This window comes from Pieris napi, chromosome 7 (assembly GCF_905475465.1).
Source record: "Pieris napi chromosome 7, ilPieNapi1.2, whole genome shotgun sequence".
Classification (NCBI taxonomy): Eukaryota; Metazoa; Arthropoda; class Insecta; order Lepidoptera; family Pieridae; genus Pieris; species Pieris napi.
This window is the reverse complement of record NC_062240.1, coordinates 13,275,447-13,290,485: the sequence shown is the minus strand read 5'-3', so window position 1 is coordinate 13,290,485 and position 15,039 is coordinate 13,275,447. Positions and strand designations below refer to the sequence as shown.

General features: G+C 32.2%; 3 protein-coding genes across 6 annotated transcripts; 1 reads left to right on the top strand and 2 right to left on the bottom strand.

Moving 5' to 3' along the window:
• Positions 1 to 6,809: 6,809 nt before the first annotated feature.
• On the bottom strand, positions 6,810 to 9,302 carry LOC125051059 (GTPase Era, mitochondrial). The gene is made up of 6 exons (XM_047651200.1): positions 9,285 to 9,302; positions 8,476 to 8,746; positions 8,268 to 8,392; positions 7,983 to 8,157; positions 7,655 to 7,837; positions 6,810 to 7,255 (listed from the first exon to the last, which is right to left on the bottom strand). Exons 2-6 carry the CDS (start codon positions 8,665 to 8,667, stop codon positions 6,872 to 6,874), a joined length of 1,059 nt encoding a protein of 352 aa, XP_047507156.1. The 5' UTR covers positions 8,668 to 8,746; positions 9,285 to 9,302; the 3' UTR covers positions 6,810 to 6,871.
• Positions 9,303 to 9,990: 688 nt separating this feature from the next.
• LOC125051056 (PHD finger protein 10-like) lies at positions 9,991 to 13,142 on the top strand. 4 transcript variants are annotated; one of them, XM_047651194.1, is made up of 7 exons: positions 9,991 to 10,336; positions 10,622 to 10,720; positions 10,808 to 11,056; positions 11,177 to 11,475; positions 11,582 to 12,148; positions 12,249 to 12,608; positions 12,846 to 13,142. In XM_047651194.1, exons 3-7 carry the CDS (start codon positions 10,810 to 10,812, stop codon positions 12,990 to 12,992), a joined length of 1,620 nt encoding a protein of 539 aa, XP_047507150.1. In that variant the 5' UTR covers positions 9,991 to 10,336; positions 10,622 to 10,720; positions 10,808 to 10,809; the 3' UTR covers positions 12,993 to 13,142. The 4 variants fall into 4 exon arrangements, with proteins under 4 accessions (XP_047507150.1, XP_047507148.1, XP_047507149.1 ...); XM_047651192.1 differs by having other exon boundaries at positions 9,991 to 10,431; XM_047651193.1 differs by having other exon boundaries at positions 9,991 to 10,446.
• Positions 13,143 to 13,382: 240 nt separating this feature from the next.
• Positions 13,383 to 14,931, bottom strand: LOC125051058 (mpv17-like protein 2). The gene is made up of 4 exons (XM_047651199.1): positions 14,588 to 14,931; positions 14,290 to 14,522; positions 13,930 to 14,168; positions 13,383 to 13,861 (listed from the first exon to the last, which is right to left on the bottom strand). Exons 2-4 carry the CDS (start codon positions 14,516 to 14,518, stop codon positions 13,715 to 13,717), a joined length of 615 nt encoding a protein of 204 aa, XP_047507155.1. The 5' UTR covers positions 14,519 to 14,522; positions 14,588 to 14,931; the 3' UTR covers positions 13,383 to 13,714.
• Positions 14,932 to 15,039: the final 108 nt, after the last annotated feature.

Here is a 15,039-nt window from a genome sequence, read left to right as displayed (position 1 = left end):
TCCACAATTTTCTGCTTATTGACAGGGAAATGAATTTCATTCGCTTATCACCACGATTGTATTTTATTATCCAATTATTTCAACTGAGAGAAATCTTAATTTTTCCAAATATAATTAATTTCTATATTTATTAGATTTTTATATAGTATACATTTGATATATTATACCTTACAAAAACTGGTATATTATTAATAAATATTTTTATGTTTTATTTTGACATAAAATAAAATGTTCAGGAACAATTAATGGCCTTTCTCAACCCACGTCTGAACTTTGGGAACGTCCTAATATGATCACCGATTTCACGTTCCTTTCAGGCTTAGGGTCTTGTTTGCTGTAGGACTAATGTTGTTTTAGGACTAATGAGCTCTTTAAATGTTTGTCTCCATTTTGACTCATTGATATACTTGTTGAATATTATGCATGTTCTCGCATAATTTTGTGTGTATAAGCTGCTTGAAATTAAACCTTGTCACCTAAATGCTGCTTTAAATTAATATTTTCGTATCCGATGACGGACAAATCGCTTCCATATTACTAGTCACTAATAAAGCTTGAAGCACAATATTATAACTACTGTTTGGTTTTCGCGATTTGAACTACACAAACAGAAGGCCTAAGGAAAAATTAAGCAAAAAAAACAGACCTAGGAACGTCCTGATGCCTAATGTTATTATTTTTATACCCTACATATGTTATTTAAGTGCATGAGAATACGATAAAAAGGTTCTGACTAAGGCAAGGTTGTAACAACCGCAGGTCACTTAATTATTATATTACGATTATCGCATTTGTGATTGTATACGTAAAAGACAGCCACAGTTAGACAGACAAAATATATATAAACTATTCAAAAGTGACCGACATATCAGTTATAAGTATATCTAATCTTATCAAGCGTTTGCTTCATTGTTTCATAATTTTCATCGAAGAACTATGGAGTAAGTTTTAAGTGCAACTACGTGATTATGCACCGAGGCAGCTGCTATTAAACTTTGTAATTAAACTTAGCGAATCGAAATTGCTTATGAGAAGCCGTATTACACTAATTAAGATTGATCACGGATATCATTACTTTACCGCAATAGCTAATGTCTGTAAGCACACCTTATTTAATTCACGTATGCGAGCGTAACATTAGCTACAATTCAGTTTTAGAAGGGCTCCGAAATGTAAATTTAAAAATATCAATAAGAAGCAAGCGTTCTATTTACTACGTCGTACGTAACGCGTTCGCGTTGCAAAGAAACTATAGTTTTTTCTCAAGATTTTCTGCAGTAAAGAATATGAAGTAATAAAAAGAACCGCGTCGCGTGAAAAATAACGCTGTATTACGTAGACGCGGACAAAGTGGGCGTCATCTCTGGAACGTACTATCTTATTGACAGCAGTAACAAGCCTTAGTCTTAAGGCTATCAAATGGCCGTGATCGCAGACGACACTTTAATTACTTAGCAGCCATTATTGTGCTTACATCATCAACAAAGGACTGTATTTTACGAGATAGTAATTATATAGATGAATTCCGTCCGGCCATTAGTAGATTCAACTCCAGCGCAAATTACATGCAATTTGCGAAACTTTCGTGTGACCGAAAGTTTGGTACATTTGATGTTTTTAGTACTTCACGTATTTAATGTTGTGAAACATTATGGTTGTAATTTGTGATAGAAGTTGTTCCAGCGCATTTAACAATGCCAGTCTCGCAAATATATTATTACCCTGGCCCATTCGTTTACAGTCATTATAGTAATCATTTTCTCTATCTAGAAAATTAGAATAATATTCTTATATAGTATATATGTATATTTGTGTAGTATGAATTATTTGATGGTAAGTATAAAATATGCATAAATGCTAAAATGTCGGCCCCTGAAAGGCAGTGGTAACAATAAAACATACCAGCCACTCATCTCGAATAAATAAGAAAAAGTTGGTATGAGAGACACAAAAGCACTTTAATTGGTTTTCCTGTAGATGATGAGGAAATTGTTATAAAAAATACTAAACCATATGATAAATACATATTGAAAGACTCGATTGAGTTAAGCTAAGAGCGCTGATATGAAAGTTTGCCACTTTCCCGCGATAAGATCGTCCAATCCATTATTCGTCGCCATATCTCGAATAGCCCCAATAGGATTAGCTCGTTCCTCCATTAGATACTGTTTTATTGTTCTTTTGTTTTATGCTCGTATTTCTCCGATAATGTTTCGAGAGTGGCCAATCTGATGTCGCTGCCCGTGTTGCGTTGCGGTGAAGAAGCGTATTTATTATGTCGCGAATAAATGGGTGTTTATTTGTAATTATAAAAAGTCTTTATTCATTATCACATTTAGCGATAACTTGCAGAATAAGAACTACTGCGTGAAGAAAAAACAATATTCGCAATTCTCAAATTCTCTTGATGCAGTTTTGGGCTGCGTAGCCGAATCCTTAAAGATTCATTAGAACTGTTACAACCAGCCAGCTTTATTTCGTAATTGTTATTAAGGTACACACATAAAAATACACAGTTAAAACTTGGTAAGTAGATATTCTGTGAATCACTTTTTATACAAAAATAATAAAAAATAGGGGGATTCATGGAACTGAAATTAAACCAATACGTGGAGAGTGTTGATTGATGTCTTTTTGTACCTAGATATTAATAAACCATCGATTTATTCGATGACACCATAACACTGAAATTTAAGAGCCACAATCGAGTACAATAATAATAAAATTTCCATAATTATAGTTTCAAAAAGTTTTATGTGAAATAGTTTGCGGTAGTTAACACTCGTCGCTATGCCGTTTCCAGATCTAATAATGTTTTATATCTAATACAAGAGGAATAGTTGGGTGTTGTAAGGAATATGTGTTGTTATCCATTAGTATTATACACGTTTATATAATTATTCAATTTGGAAATTCATATATGTGACTTTTATTATATTATTTAAATATAATGAAAGTTGACAAACGAATGCAGGCCAGAGACAAAATACCTAGATGTAATAGTCATTTGTTAGTTCGGTGACAAAGGATCTCTGAGCTGCGGGCTGTGCTTACAAAGACCGATTTCATTAGAGTTTGCTACTGTTAGTCACTCTCCGTAAAAATGTTAAAACGTTTTTAAAAGGTTGAAGTAAAAACAGCTCAATAAACAAACTACTTTAATGGCTGAAACCCGACCAATAAATCTTTTAGGAACTTCACTTTAGTTAATGAACATAATGAAATAACCCTAAAGCACTTAGACACCTTTCAAAAGTGGAATAAAATGTATAGGACAAAGGCCTGATAGGCGAATCGGTACTCGCACCACATCATAAACATCGTCCTCTTTCAATGTTTAAACGTAATGTTTGGTGGTCTTCGTTCATATATTTCCTTAATTTAGCACGAGCCGGTTTGAAATAAGCGTGTTAAGAAAGAAAGAAAGAACGAAAGAAAATACTTTATAATACCCAATATACAAGGATATGTAGATAAAGTAAAATTTGTAAATAGAATTGCAATAAAGCGAGGTATTTGCGCTTTCGATGCACCTTATAAAGTTGATACGGAATCCGGCAGTACTCCAGTGCCTAAGCCTCTAGTGCCTGATGGTTACTATTCGTGTCCTCGGCTAGGTAATCTTCTGAAAAGGCCATGTATTACACAATGCATTAAGATACTATACGCATTAACTAATTGTATCTATTGTAACATGGATTAACTGAACTTTTTAAATGTCCATTAAGAGAACGGACTAGACGTTTGCTTTATGTTTATGTTAGCAATGGCGCTATAAATAGTTATAATATGTATTTTATAATTCATATACATATTGTAAAAAATTTAAATACATCTTGTATTAGGATGTACATTTCACATGACAAATATACGAAACAAGTTACCCATTGGTCCAAAAAATAAAATTAAATAAAAAATAAATAGTAAAATACTTGTTACATAAAATAATCTGATCATGTCCATCGCGGGGTTTTTACTGTGAACCTTGAAGAAAGTACCCGTTGTTCGCTGTTCACTGTAACACATTTAACTTAGTATATGGGATTTGTGATTTAATGAGGAAATTGTATCATAACAACTAGTATTACATTCTTTCATTGTGTAACCAAATCATGTTTTGAGTTCACAAAAAATCATTAAGAAACGATTGTGTGTTCCCTTTATAACCCTACTGAATTTTGACATAAATACTTATCTGCTTTTGGAATATTAAGGAACTTGACTGTTTCTTGAAGGACGATAGCGTGGACATTCCCACTTTTTTATAACACGACAAAATAAAAAGGGAATCGTCGTGACTTTTTGTGTTGAAGCAAACTCCTCGTTCCATATTATTATTAAGACGGTGATATAAACTTGAGAGAATATTATAGTGTTTACCATATCTTTGTACTAAAGCGTCGTAAATGTTTGTATTACTCAATTAATAATTATACCAACAGTATAATTCCTATCAAGTGTGGGCTTAAAACTATTTCTGACCTCTAGAGATGACTGAAAACGGAGAGATTAGACAGAACTTTTAATCAGAGGTTATTCTGGATTAAACTTTAAGAATGGTTTTGTTTTATTACTATTAAATATTTCATATGTAAAATATTTTAAGCATTACATTGGCAATTAATGCGACAAGACTTTAGTTGCTGAAATATTTTCACAACTAAATCAAATTCAATACAAAATTAGGATTTTTATTATTTTTATGACACTTGGCTCTAGGCACTCATCGTCACACTGTATCACCAATATTGTCACGCAATTGAACTCTTTACCCAACAACTAGCTAAATGATTACCAGCCTATACAAACGGATATTAAGGAAATATAACCCTTTAAATCCGCTGAAATAACCTCCACAATTATTATTTAAAGTAACAATTATTTAGGAACTCGTTATAACAATTTCCAAAGCTCTTCGGGTAATAATAATTGTAACAAGGGAATGAGTCGCACGCAGACAGTTGTAAAGTAAACAGCGGTGACGAACGACTGTCAGAGTGACAGAGTGACAGCAACTTGTAAAATTATATTGCGTTAAACAATTCCACCTAGTTCTCGGTAGGTATTACTTATTTATCGTGAACTTTCTTTAACTACTATTCTTAATATTCAACTATAATTTTTTTTTCAGTTATGTACTCGTATATGTATTACAATTATGTATTACTATTACAATTTCATCAAATTTAAAGGTAATCAATTTTTTTGTTGTGTATGTAACTTTCTATAGACTCTGCGTCAGGTTACTTTGCATATTACATAGAATCTACAATAATGTATATATAATAACCAAATTGCCCATTAGGTACTGTTCTCACCAATGGACGGTACCTTCCCCATACCAGCTCCTACTTCACCGCATTAATGGAGGAGCAGTTCAAATCGCGAAGCCTCTCTGCAACCTCTATACCATTTACCAAGAATAGTGTTCGGAGAAGAAGATCGTAGCTGCTGCTGCAGCTCCATCATCGGATGTCGAGGCAGAATACAAATCTCCACTCGTATCACTTCTATATCTGCCACATTACCACTATATGTACCTACCCAACCCGTCGAGGTATTTCCGAACCAATACGACTTAAAGTCAAGAAAAGAGCGTAACAACCCCTAATGGCAACGCACTTGCGAGCCTTATGGCCGTGAGGCTGTCCATGGACGGCGATATCCTCCACCAGTGTCAACCTCCAGGCTCCAGAGCGTTTGCCGTGTCTATTGCTACTTAGTAGGTAAATAAAAAAGCAATTAAATAGAATATCGTATTGTTATTAGTTTGATGAATGCATTTTACAATGGGTAGGGGTGTTCAATAAATAGTGATAACGCGAAACATTCTCCTAGGAAAGAAAAAAATAAAAACTGTCAGGCATACCCACCCCAGACATTAGATAAAATAATCTCGAGTTCAAGCGAGGAAAAACTTCTATCAAAGACGAACCCCGCACGGAACGCCCTACATCGGTAGTGACTGAACATATAATTAAAAAAATAGAAAACAACATTGTCTTCGTAGAACGTCGTATTACTGTTTGTTTTATACCAGAAGAAATGAAGATTTCTATAGGAAGTGTCCTTAAGACAACACAACCATTACACAACCTTTTGGCCATGACAAAATCTCAGGGTATTAATTTTTTAATAAAGTCTAGCCGAAATGCAAGCTCCACATGTAAAACAAAAGTTCCTAAATTAAGATGTAAAGGGCTTTTCGAGCGATATTAGATATCATTATATAGGATAATATATTATAATATAGGCTATATTGACATTTAAGAATAAAGAAATCGACCCTTACGAAAAACAGGCGTACGCGGCCAATTAAAAAATTATATTCCAATTCTTAAACATCGGATTCAAATTAAACAAGACCTAGATGTTGCTTCCAACTAACCGTAATCTATCCGTAAAAACATAGTAGACGTTTTGAAGATATGCCTGATTAGTTTTTTCTAAACCTAATTTTATACACGTGGGGTACACTATGTAATCCGTATCGATTAATAATTTAATCTATTATTATAAGAGTTGTATATGATTATTACCGTTTAACCCAGATTTATATTCAGGTATAAGTAGTATAAATAAACCCTTGTTCAAGTAAATAAGACATTATCTACCCTAATTTCATACAGACAAATACTCTGCCAAGTGGCAGCAGTTGAGTAATGTTTTGTTATTTTTGGCCAGTGTACCAAATGTATTTATTTATTAATTTAAAAAAAAATGCGCCGAGAAACGTGTTGCACACACCTGGCAGGTCAGAAACATGGCCATTGCTTGTATATCTGCAGGCGTAGTTCAATAATATGGACTTTGTATGTGTAGTATTTATTAATATCTTTAATCATTCTATTACATTAAAATCTACATGTTATTACAATATTTCCTGTTCGCATGAGGGCTTGTTCTTAGGGATCAAATTAATATCAACAGTTACTGGTTTCTTTATCATATCAACCAAGTCGTTTCGAAGAGAAGACTTTATTTGTTGTAGTCTCCCACCCCCTGCACCCGCAATTAATTTTACAATTCTTTCTGAAGGACATGCCACTGACAATGAACAAGTGACTTTGCCCTCTGCTTCGTTGTCATCGTAATATTCCAGCTTTGTCTCTAAATGATAAGGTATTTCTTGTGCAAGAAAATCTAGAAACTTAGCCCTAGCTGCCTCTTCTATTAGAGTTTCGGTTGACCTATCAGACCACTTGTCAGAAGCGTACTGTAGTTTACGAACTTTTGAATTAGATATTAGGTACTCCTGAAAAAAATTATTTGAAATAATTCAGTGTTTTAAACACAAATAAACAAAATATGGATAATTCTCTTCCCAGTTGGGTGCAGAGTATACACATTTTACAGAGACTTAGTATTCTTACCTTTTAATTTATATACAGTGTAAACTTTATATAACGAATTTGAAGGGACTGAGCATTTTTATTTGTTATAGGGAGGGAAGAATTCATGTATGGGTATTGGTTTAAACCAAATAAATTTAACTCTTTTGTATGTTATAGAGAGTTCTTCGGTATAACGAATGACGTTATAAAGAGTTTACACTGTATTAATTACGAGGAATCCTCATTTTAATTTTAATCACTTATGTATTGTGATATATACATATATAAATAGTAACTATTATACCATATTATATTTTTACCTTTATGTCTTTAACACCATCTCCATTTAAAGCAGACACAAGGAAAACATCAGAAAAATTAGCAAATCCTTGATCTTTGCTTTGAGGTGTGTAATAACTTGGAACTGGATTTCCAGCTATAACTCCATTTGTTAAGTTTCTTATTATATCTAACAGTTGCTTCTTAGATTTTAAAAGATCAACCTAAAAATAATCAGTTTTATAGTTTGAAATATCATATCATAATATTTAGACCTTAACATAAATTATTCTGTCCATTTGGTATTACCTAGTTTATGTTGTTTGATAGATTTTATTAAGCTCATTTATAAATATTTTTTTTAAATACCTTATTAATGATTAAGAAGCTAGGAACATTAACAACCATATTTAACATCTCAAGAACAGTTGGATGCAGTCTTTCCTTTGTCCATCTGTTAGAGACATCATGGACTACACCAATCACATCTGCACAACTCAAACTTTTCTTACAAGCTTGTTTCATAGACTCAGGTAGTTTATATCTAAAAAGGAATGCATTTTTTAACTATGAATCTGTTATTGTATAAACCATTTGATAATCGGACAACAAGTTTTTTTATTAACTATAGTTCAGACAAAACCTTAAACTTACTTGTTTTGTTCCTTGTCAGTGACAACACCGGGTGTATCCAAAAATATTATTTGGGTATCATTATCATAACAAATGGCTCTTGCTAGTTTTGTCGTGGTATGGACTTTGTTAGATGTAGCGCATACCTAGAATTAAGAGTTACCAAATAAAAGAATATATGGCTAAAATCGTCATATACTTAAATGTATTATTGTAATGTAATACCAACCTTACGTTCTAGTATTTTATTAATAAGAGTACTTTTTCCGGAATTTGGCGCTCCTATGATTGCGGCATTTACAACTTTTCCAATACTTTTTTCGATTTGAATTGCCCCTGCAGAGTTTGAGAGAGACAACCTTTGGACGTTATATATTGATTTAATTTGAATCCGAATTACATCTAAAAATTTTGACTCCATTGGTATTTTTAAAAATTAGTAGATTCAATTAACTAATAAACTCATACTTTAAAATACAATTATCAGGTTAGAACAAAGGGTATGTTCCGATATACACTGCGAGTACTGTATAGTGCTCCCACTGTTCAAAAATTTGTTCCGCTATGGACTGCAGTATACAGCCGCAGCGTCCTAGGAAATATATGACGTCACAAATCCCCGCTATACTTCTACTGCGAGCACTGGCGTTTTCGAGGTAAGGTACTCGCAGTGCTTTGATCACGTGATCAATCAAAACCACTTGAATGCCTAACGGCTGATATAACTTACAGTTTAATAACAAACATTTAAAATTCTAACTTACTTTCTTTGTAGTATTAATTCAATTGACAGTTAATATTAATATAGATTTTTTTAATGCGATAATACTCCAATAATAGTTTTTCTTGTTGAATTGAAAAACTTTGATGCACTCATTTGAAAACTGTGTCGAAAAACGAAGCTGACTAGTATACTGGACTGCGTTCCGTTTTAAATTGTAACCAGTATAGCTGGCTATAGAGAAACGGTTTCACAGTATACTAAATTGACGGTACTCTGTACAGTGGTCGCAGTGTATATCGGAACATACCCAAAGTTAATTATTGTTATGACAGTAATCGTAATAAAAGCACAGACTGAATAATTATTTTAATAACGTAACTCTCAATTATTCTCAAATGTAGGTACTGACTACTGACTAGTGACTAGGGATGATCGATGTTAGAAAAACATCGATATTGACATCAATGTCATAATCGAAAGCCCAACATCGATGTTCAATATTTATTGAAAACAAAACATCAGATTTTTGCATTAATAGTTGATAAAGAAATAAAATACAGTGAAATGAGACTAAATGAAAATTAATATTCATAAAGAAAAACCCTTTAACATATTCCTTTGTTGATAAACAGTAGTGAGGAAGTGTGAGAGAGAAAGAGCGAGCGAAACTGCGAAGAAAGAACGAAGGTCATGGGCGCAATGAATGAATACGCGTTCAAAACTTTAATAAACCTGATTTGTGGATGCTTTCATAGAAGACATAATTTGTTTCGTAAGTTGCATTGGTCGTGCGGGAGGCCGTGAGTTAACATTGATGTTACGATATTTTCGGTATAGCAACAACAAAACATCGATGTTTTTACTTTCAACATCCATGATCATCGAGCATCCCTAGCACTGACATCTGAGCCGAGGAAGAATATAAATACATTATACAATATACATATTAAATATTAATTACCTACCGATTACCGAAACCGAAACGTTAGTATATACAATGATAATAAATTAATGTATATATGCATTGAAATGTAAACCTCCTATCGCCGATTGCGGTGTTTACTGTTTGAAGTCGGTTAAAAAAAATACACGGCACAGTGCACACCACAGACTAGTCGCTATAGATTGATCACCTTATAAAAATCTACTCATTAGTCATTACTCGTTAACAAATAGTAAATACTAATTACCAGCGTCGACAATGCAATTCAGTTATAACTAATTGATATATATTGTTGTTTATTATTTCCTAAAGAAACTTTTGATACTTGGAGATTTTTAACTAGGAGAGGCCAGCGAAAAAACCGATGTTGAAGAAAAAAAATATTTAAATATTACCTTTCTAGTTGCTACCCACTTACCCAGGGTCAGTAGCAATCAAGTATAATATTTAATTGAAACGGAAACTAAAATATTAATTACCAAAATATTTGCTTCTTTCGGACTTTCTTCTTGTGGAAGGTATGGAAAAATAACGTAAGTAATATTTATTTTTAGTTATTCAGTATATACTATTGTGTGCATTAAAGATGTTGGCAAATGGTTTATGCGTGGTATAAAATTTACACAAAATGTGTTATGAATTTGTGTTGTTAAAATTTAAAATTTTATAGATAATGATCCATATCTGATAATATATTTTAATTTTCAGTTAGGTTCCCGGATATTAATTTGGATTGGTTCCAAATTTATTATATTTAAAAAGAGCAAGGGAAGAAATATTCAAAGTTTTCGGCATGATTTTGATTAGGTGAGTGTAGAATTATTATATGAACCAGACATATTTACAATAAGAAAGAATGTATAAACAATGCACTTAATTCAATTTTTGTTTTAGAAATGTCAGAGATAAAGTATAAAAATGAAATTTTAGCTGCAATTGATCATCTACGTGCTCGAAAGTCCAGACCAGATATAGGTAGAATTTGTAAATTTATGCTCAAATGTTATAAAGTTGCACCAAAAGATACTAAAGCTGATTTGAAACGTTGTATAAAGGAAAAAAGTATTTATAAAGTTGATTACAAGGATAATGTAAGTTATAGAAACGCAGCAAAGTGGAGAAAAAAGTCTACACAAAACAATAGTAAGTTTCTAGTCTCTTCATTGAAATCAAAACTTATATATTAATGTTTATTATACTTAATGTAGTTGATAAACGCACTGATTTAATAAAAAAATTGAAGTTGTTTTTTTCATCCCTTAGCAATGAGTTTAACAGTCGCAACAAGTGAGAGACGAATCATTACATCTGCAATTGCTACTTTAATTTATCAAGACCAAAGTTACTTAGAAAATGGCATTGCATTTGATGAACTTGTAAAAGTAGCAGCATCCCAGGATCCTAAATACACCAAAAAGCAACTTGAAGCTATAATTAACAAAGAGTTGTCTTCTGGTAGTCTGGTAAAACTACCAAATGGAGCTTTAGCTTTGGGTCCAGCTGATCATGATGGTGACAGCTCAGATAGTTTCAAATTTGATTACAATGATTCTAACACCAAGGTAAGAATATTTACAGTAATTTTTCAGGGTCTTACCTATAGGAATTACTCTATTAAATTATTTAAAAATATATATGTCCAATTGTAAATTATTTATGCAATTACAGATGACATCTTCAGCGAATTCTTCATGTAGATCATCTCCACAGCGTACTAGAGGACGTCCAAGAAAAAGACCTGGTCAAGTTACAAGCAGCCAAAATTCAAATCATAACCAAAACTCTGTTGTTAGAGTAGGAGAAAGGAGAAAAATGGCAAAAAAAGTGTTTGATCCATCTGATAACAATGTTCCAAGTAAAAGAAAAAGAGGAAGACCTGTGGGTTCATTAAATAAAAGCACTATAAAAAAAAGAATGATGATTGCTGGTAAAGTAGATAAAGAAGGTACACCATTGTCGGAAAGCCAGCAGTCAATAGACGGTAGCGGGGATGAAATAGACAGGGATGAGACAAACCTTACTGAAACTGAAACTTCTGGAAGTGTTTGTTCCGTCTGCTTAGTACAGAAGTCTCGTGGAAACAGTGATCTTTTAGTGGAGTGCAGAGATTGTAACAACAAAGCCCACTTAAGTTGCCTTCAGTCTGGCTCAGGGATTCTTAAACCACGTCCAGACAACACTTGGCAATGTCCACATTGTAAAACGTGTGCAGTCTGTTGTGAAACCAATGATGCCGTAAGTTATATTGTAATTCACATTAAATACCACCTAACGAAAGATATTATTGGTTAAAATAAAAATTATATTTACAATTTATGTTCTTTAAACATTACAGGGTATATTAACTGTGTGCAGTATATGTTCCGATGCATACCATGCTTTATGCCATTCACCACGAATACCCGAGAGACTGAAAGCATGGGACCAATGGGAATGTACTAATTGCTTAGAATCCAGGCCATCAATTGATAAACCGGCACAAATTAATCCAAGTAATATTGAATTTTGTTCAAAAAATTCATCAACAATTGATCCATTTTTAAAGCCTCATGAAATAGATAGAGCTGCAGCTAAGATTGCAGATAAAGTTCCGATAGACCCCACTATACCAGACATAACTAATTGGAATGTTGATGATGTGTATGATTACTTTATGGAGCATTTGTCTGAAGCTGCACCAATTTTACGAGATCAGGTATTGCATAGATGGTTTTACAAAATAGTCTAGAATTATTGATCTAAAATCAAATATAAAGTGACTCAACAAACCCAAGTTGCCAGCTAATTATAATTGCCAATAGTATACTTCTCTATAGTTGAAATAATATTTAAAACTGATTTACAATTTTTTTAGTACAACCAAGAAAAACTAAAATATAAATGTAAATAAATATTATAACAAATTTATCTGATAATTTCTCATTATGTTTAGGAGTTTGATGGACAAGCAATAAGTATGGCTCGGAGAGCAGATATCGTGAGGGGACTAGGACTTCCTCTTGGACCAGCACTGGCATTATATCGGATTATTGTTAAGTTACAGACTAGAAAGGATGATTGGAGGATGTGTTGGGGATAAACAATTAGAACCATAAGATAAGAGTGATATATTATTAAGCACAAAAGGCAAACTCATAGCTTCTATACTTCAGAGTTTAACACGGTAAGTTTAGTGTGCAAGCTCTGTGCCCTTATTTGTCAACAACATATTAATAGAGTATTAAAAGGATTTTTCTACTTGTTTTATTTCTGTGTTAATCTCTAGAAATCATTTCGAATTAGAGGAAAAAATAAATAAAATATTATGCACTTCTAATCCTCTTTTTTAATAGTAGGAATAGACTTTCACCAAGGTTTTTCTTACAAAAGCTACAGACACTCAACAACTCAATATTAAAATTTTCAATAAACAATGTGCATTGTTTCAAACCTTTAGTTTTGTGTAATTCTTTTAGAAATAAGTCATGTATAAAAATTAAATAATATTCTATATTGAAAGTATTAAACAAGACAACACATTATACATGCTTAAACTATAAAAGTATGTAAAACAGTTTGTATCCTTTATACAGATGAAAGCCTTGACTTAGCTTTGTAAAAATTTACTTTGAATTCATATTATGTGACCATCATTTCTGGTAAATATTGATTGAAGATATCATTCAAATGGTGGTAACCAACATTATAAATATTTATTTTCATTGTTTTCCAGGCTGTTTCATACATTATTACACATACCTATCTACTTTGTGCTTTCATATTTTACAAATAAATAATTCTACTAATTAAAATTTAGCAACATCAGATCTTTGGTTGGTCATAATGTTTCATAAATGATAAAAATACATTATATATCATAGTTGCAAAGTTGATATAAAATACCCTGTATTGTGTTGGTAAATAACAAAAATTTATGAACTGTATTGGAGGCCAGAATAAGCAGTCTCCCTGAAAAAAATAAAAATAAATAAATTGAAAATCTCTATTAAAAAGATTAAAAAGCCAGATCTACTTACAAGATAAACTAAAGCAAATTTGTCCTTTATTTCATCTGTGCTTTGTTTCGTTGTCTTTCCCTCTAAAAATCCTAATCCATAAAAGAAACATAATATTGTTGCAGGAGATGCCAGTAGCTGGTCATTTAATATTTTCTTACCCACTGTTTTCAAGTCAGTATGAGGTAGTATTTTATCAAGATAAATATAGTAGAAATGGTGAAGTGGTCCCATAAGAGTTCCAATTATAAACATTCTCGCTGAAAATATATAGCATCATATATTGACAAATAATTTCACTATCTTAAAATTTATTCTATTTTATTTATCTTACATATGAAAAAAAAATTACCAATAAACTTAGGCCACAATTTTTGTTACCTGTGCGTGCCCAATCATATCTGCTAGGTAAAAGGTTAGCATGAATCTCAATCTCTTGCTGTATCAAATCCCCCAAAACCATGAAACCCCCTGAAGTAATACTGTTGGTAAGAAGCAGATTTTTCTTGAAAAAGAAGTGAACCCCCCTGTTAAATGTTGATTTCGCTCTATGTTGAGATCTCAATGGAGTAATTACTTTATGAAACCATATGCACTTTGTGGATAGCATCTTCCTGTAAATCATTATTAATTCATCACATGTAGTACATATATATGTACAGGAAAACATGAACCATACCTTGTAATTATTTGATCAAATTTTTATACAAATTTAATCACAAATGACATTGTTTATGTTGATTTCATTGCAACATAATTATATAATTGAGCTATCACTTATTTTTTATCGAAATTCGTAGTGTCGTAAATTCTTTTTCGTATTTAATAAGTTATATAAATAACTATGAGACTTGTGAGGAGGCTTGTATAAGCAATCTGAAAATCAGGAAAATCCGTCTTTTCCTTAATTGAAATTGTCATTTGTCAGCTGTATTGCACGCAAAGCCGTAGGCCAACTCCTACAAAATGTTTTCCCTGATACCAACAGCCAACTTCAAAATATACACTACACTAAAAACACACATTGTACTAATTTTATTTCGTTAAATTAAGTTTTTCGTAAATTTTATTGGCATGAATTTTTTAATTTTTCCTCGTTTTCTTTTTATATATTATTTATCAAGCTTTTAG

Excerpts from the sequence above, each read along its gene's own strand:
- LOC125051056 (XM_047651194.1), top strand. The coding sequence starts at position 10,810 with ATGTCAGAGATAAAGTATAAAAATGAAATTTTAGCTGCAATTGATCAT. Across the intron at positions 11,057-11,176 it reads AAAGTCTACACAAAACAATA|CAATGAGTTTAACAGTCGCA; the intron begins GTAAGTTTCTAG and ends TTCATCCCTTAG. Across the intron at positions 11,476-11,581 it reads ACAATGATTCTAACACCAAG|ATGACATCTTCAGCGAATTC; the intron begins GTAAGAATATTT and ends ATGCAATTACAG.
- LOC125051059 (XM_047651200.1), bottom strand. The coding sequence starts at position 8,667 with ATGGAGTCAAAATTTTTAGATGTAATTCGGATTCAAATTAAATCAATA. Across the intron at positions 7,838-7,982 it reads GCTTCTTAATCATTAATAAG|GTTGATCTTTTAAAATCTAA; the intron begins GTATTTAAAAAA and ends GATTATTTTTAG. Across the intron at positions 7,256-7,654 it reads ATGGTGTTAAAGACATAAAG|GAGTACCTAATATCTAATTC; the intron begins GTAAAAATATAA and ends AATTTTTTTCAG.
- LOC125051058 (XM_047651199.1), bottom strand. The coding sequence starts at position 14,518 with ATGCTATCCACAAAGTGCATATGGTTTCATAAAGTAATTACTCCATTG. Across the intron at positions 14,169-14,289 it reads ATATGATTGGGCACGCACAG|CGAGAATGTTTATAATTGGA; the intron begins GTAACAAAAATT and ends ATATATTTTCAG. Across the intron at positions 13,862-13,929 it reads AATTTGCTTTAGTTTATCTT|GGAGACTGCTTATTCTGGCC; the intron begins GTAAGTAGATCT and ends TATTTTTTTCAG.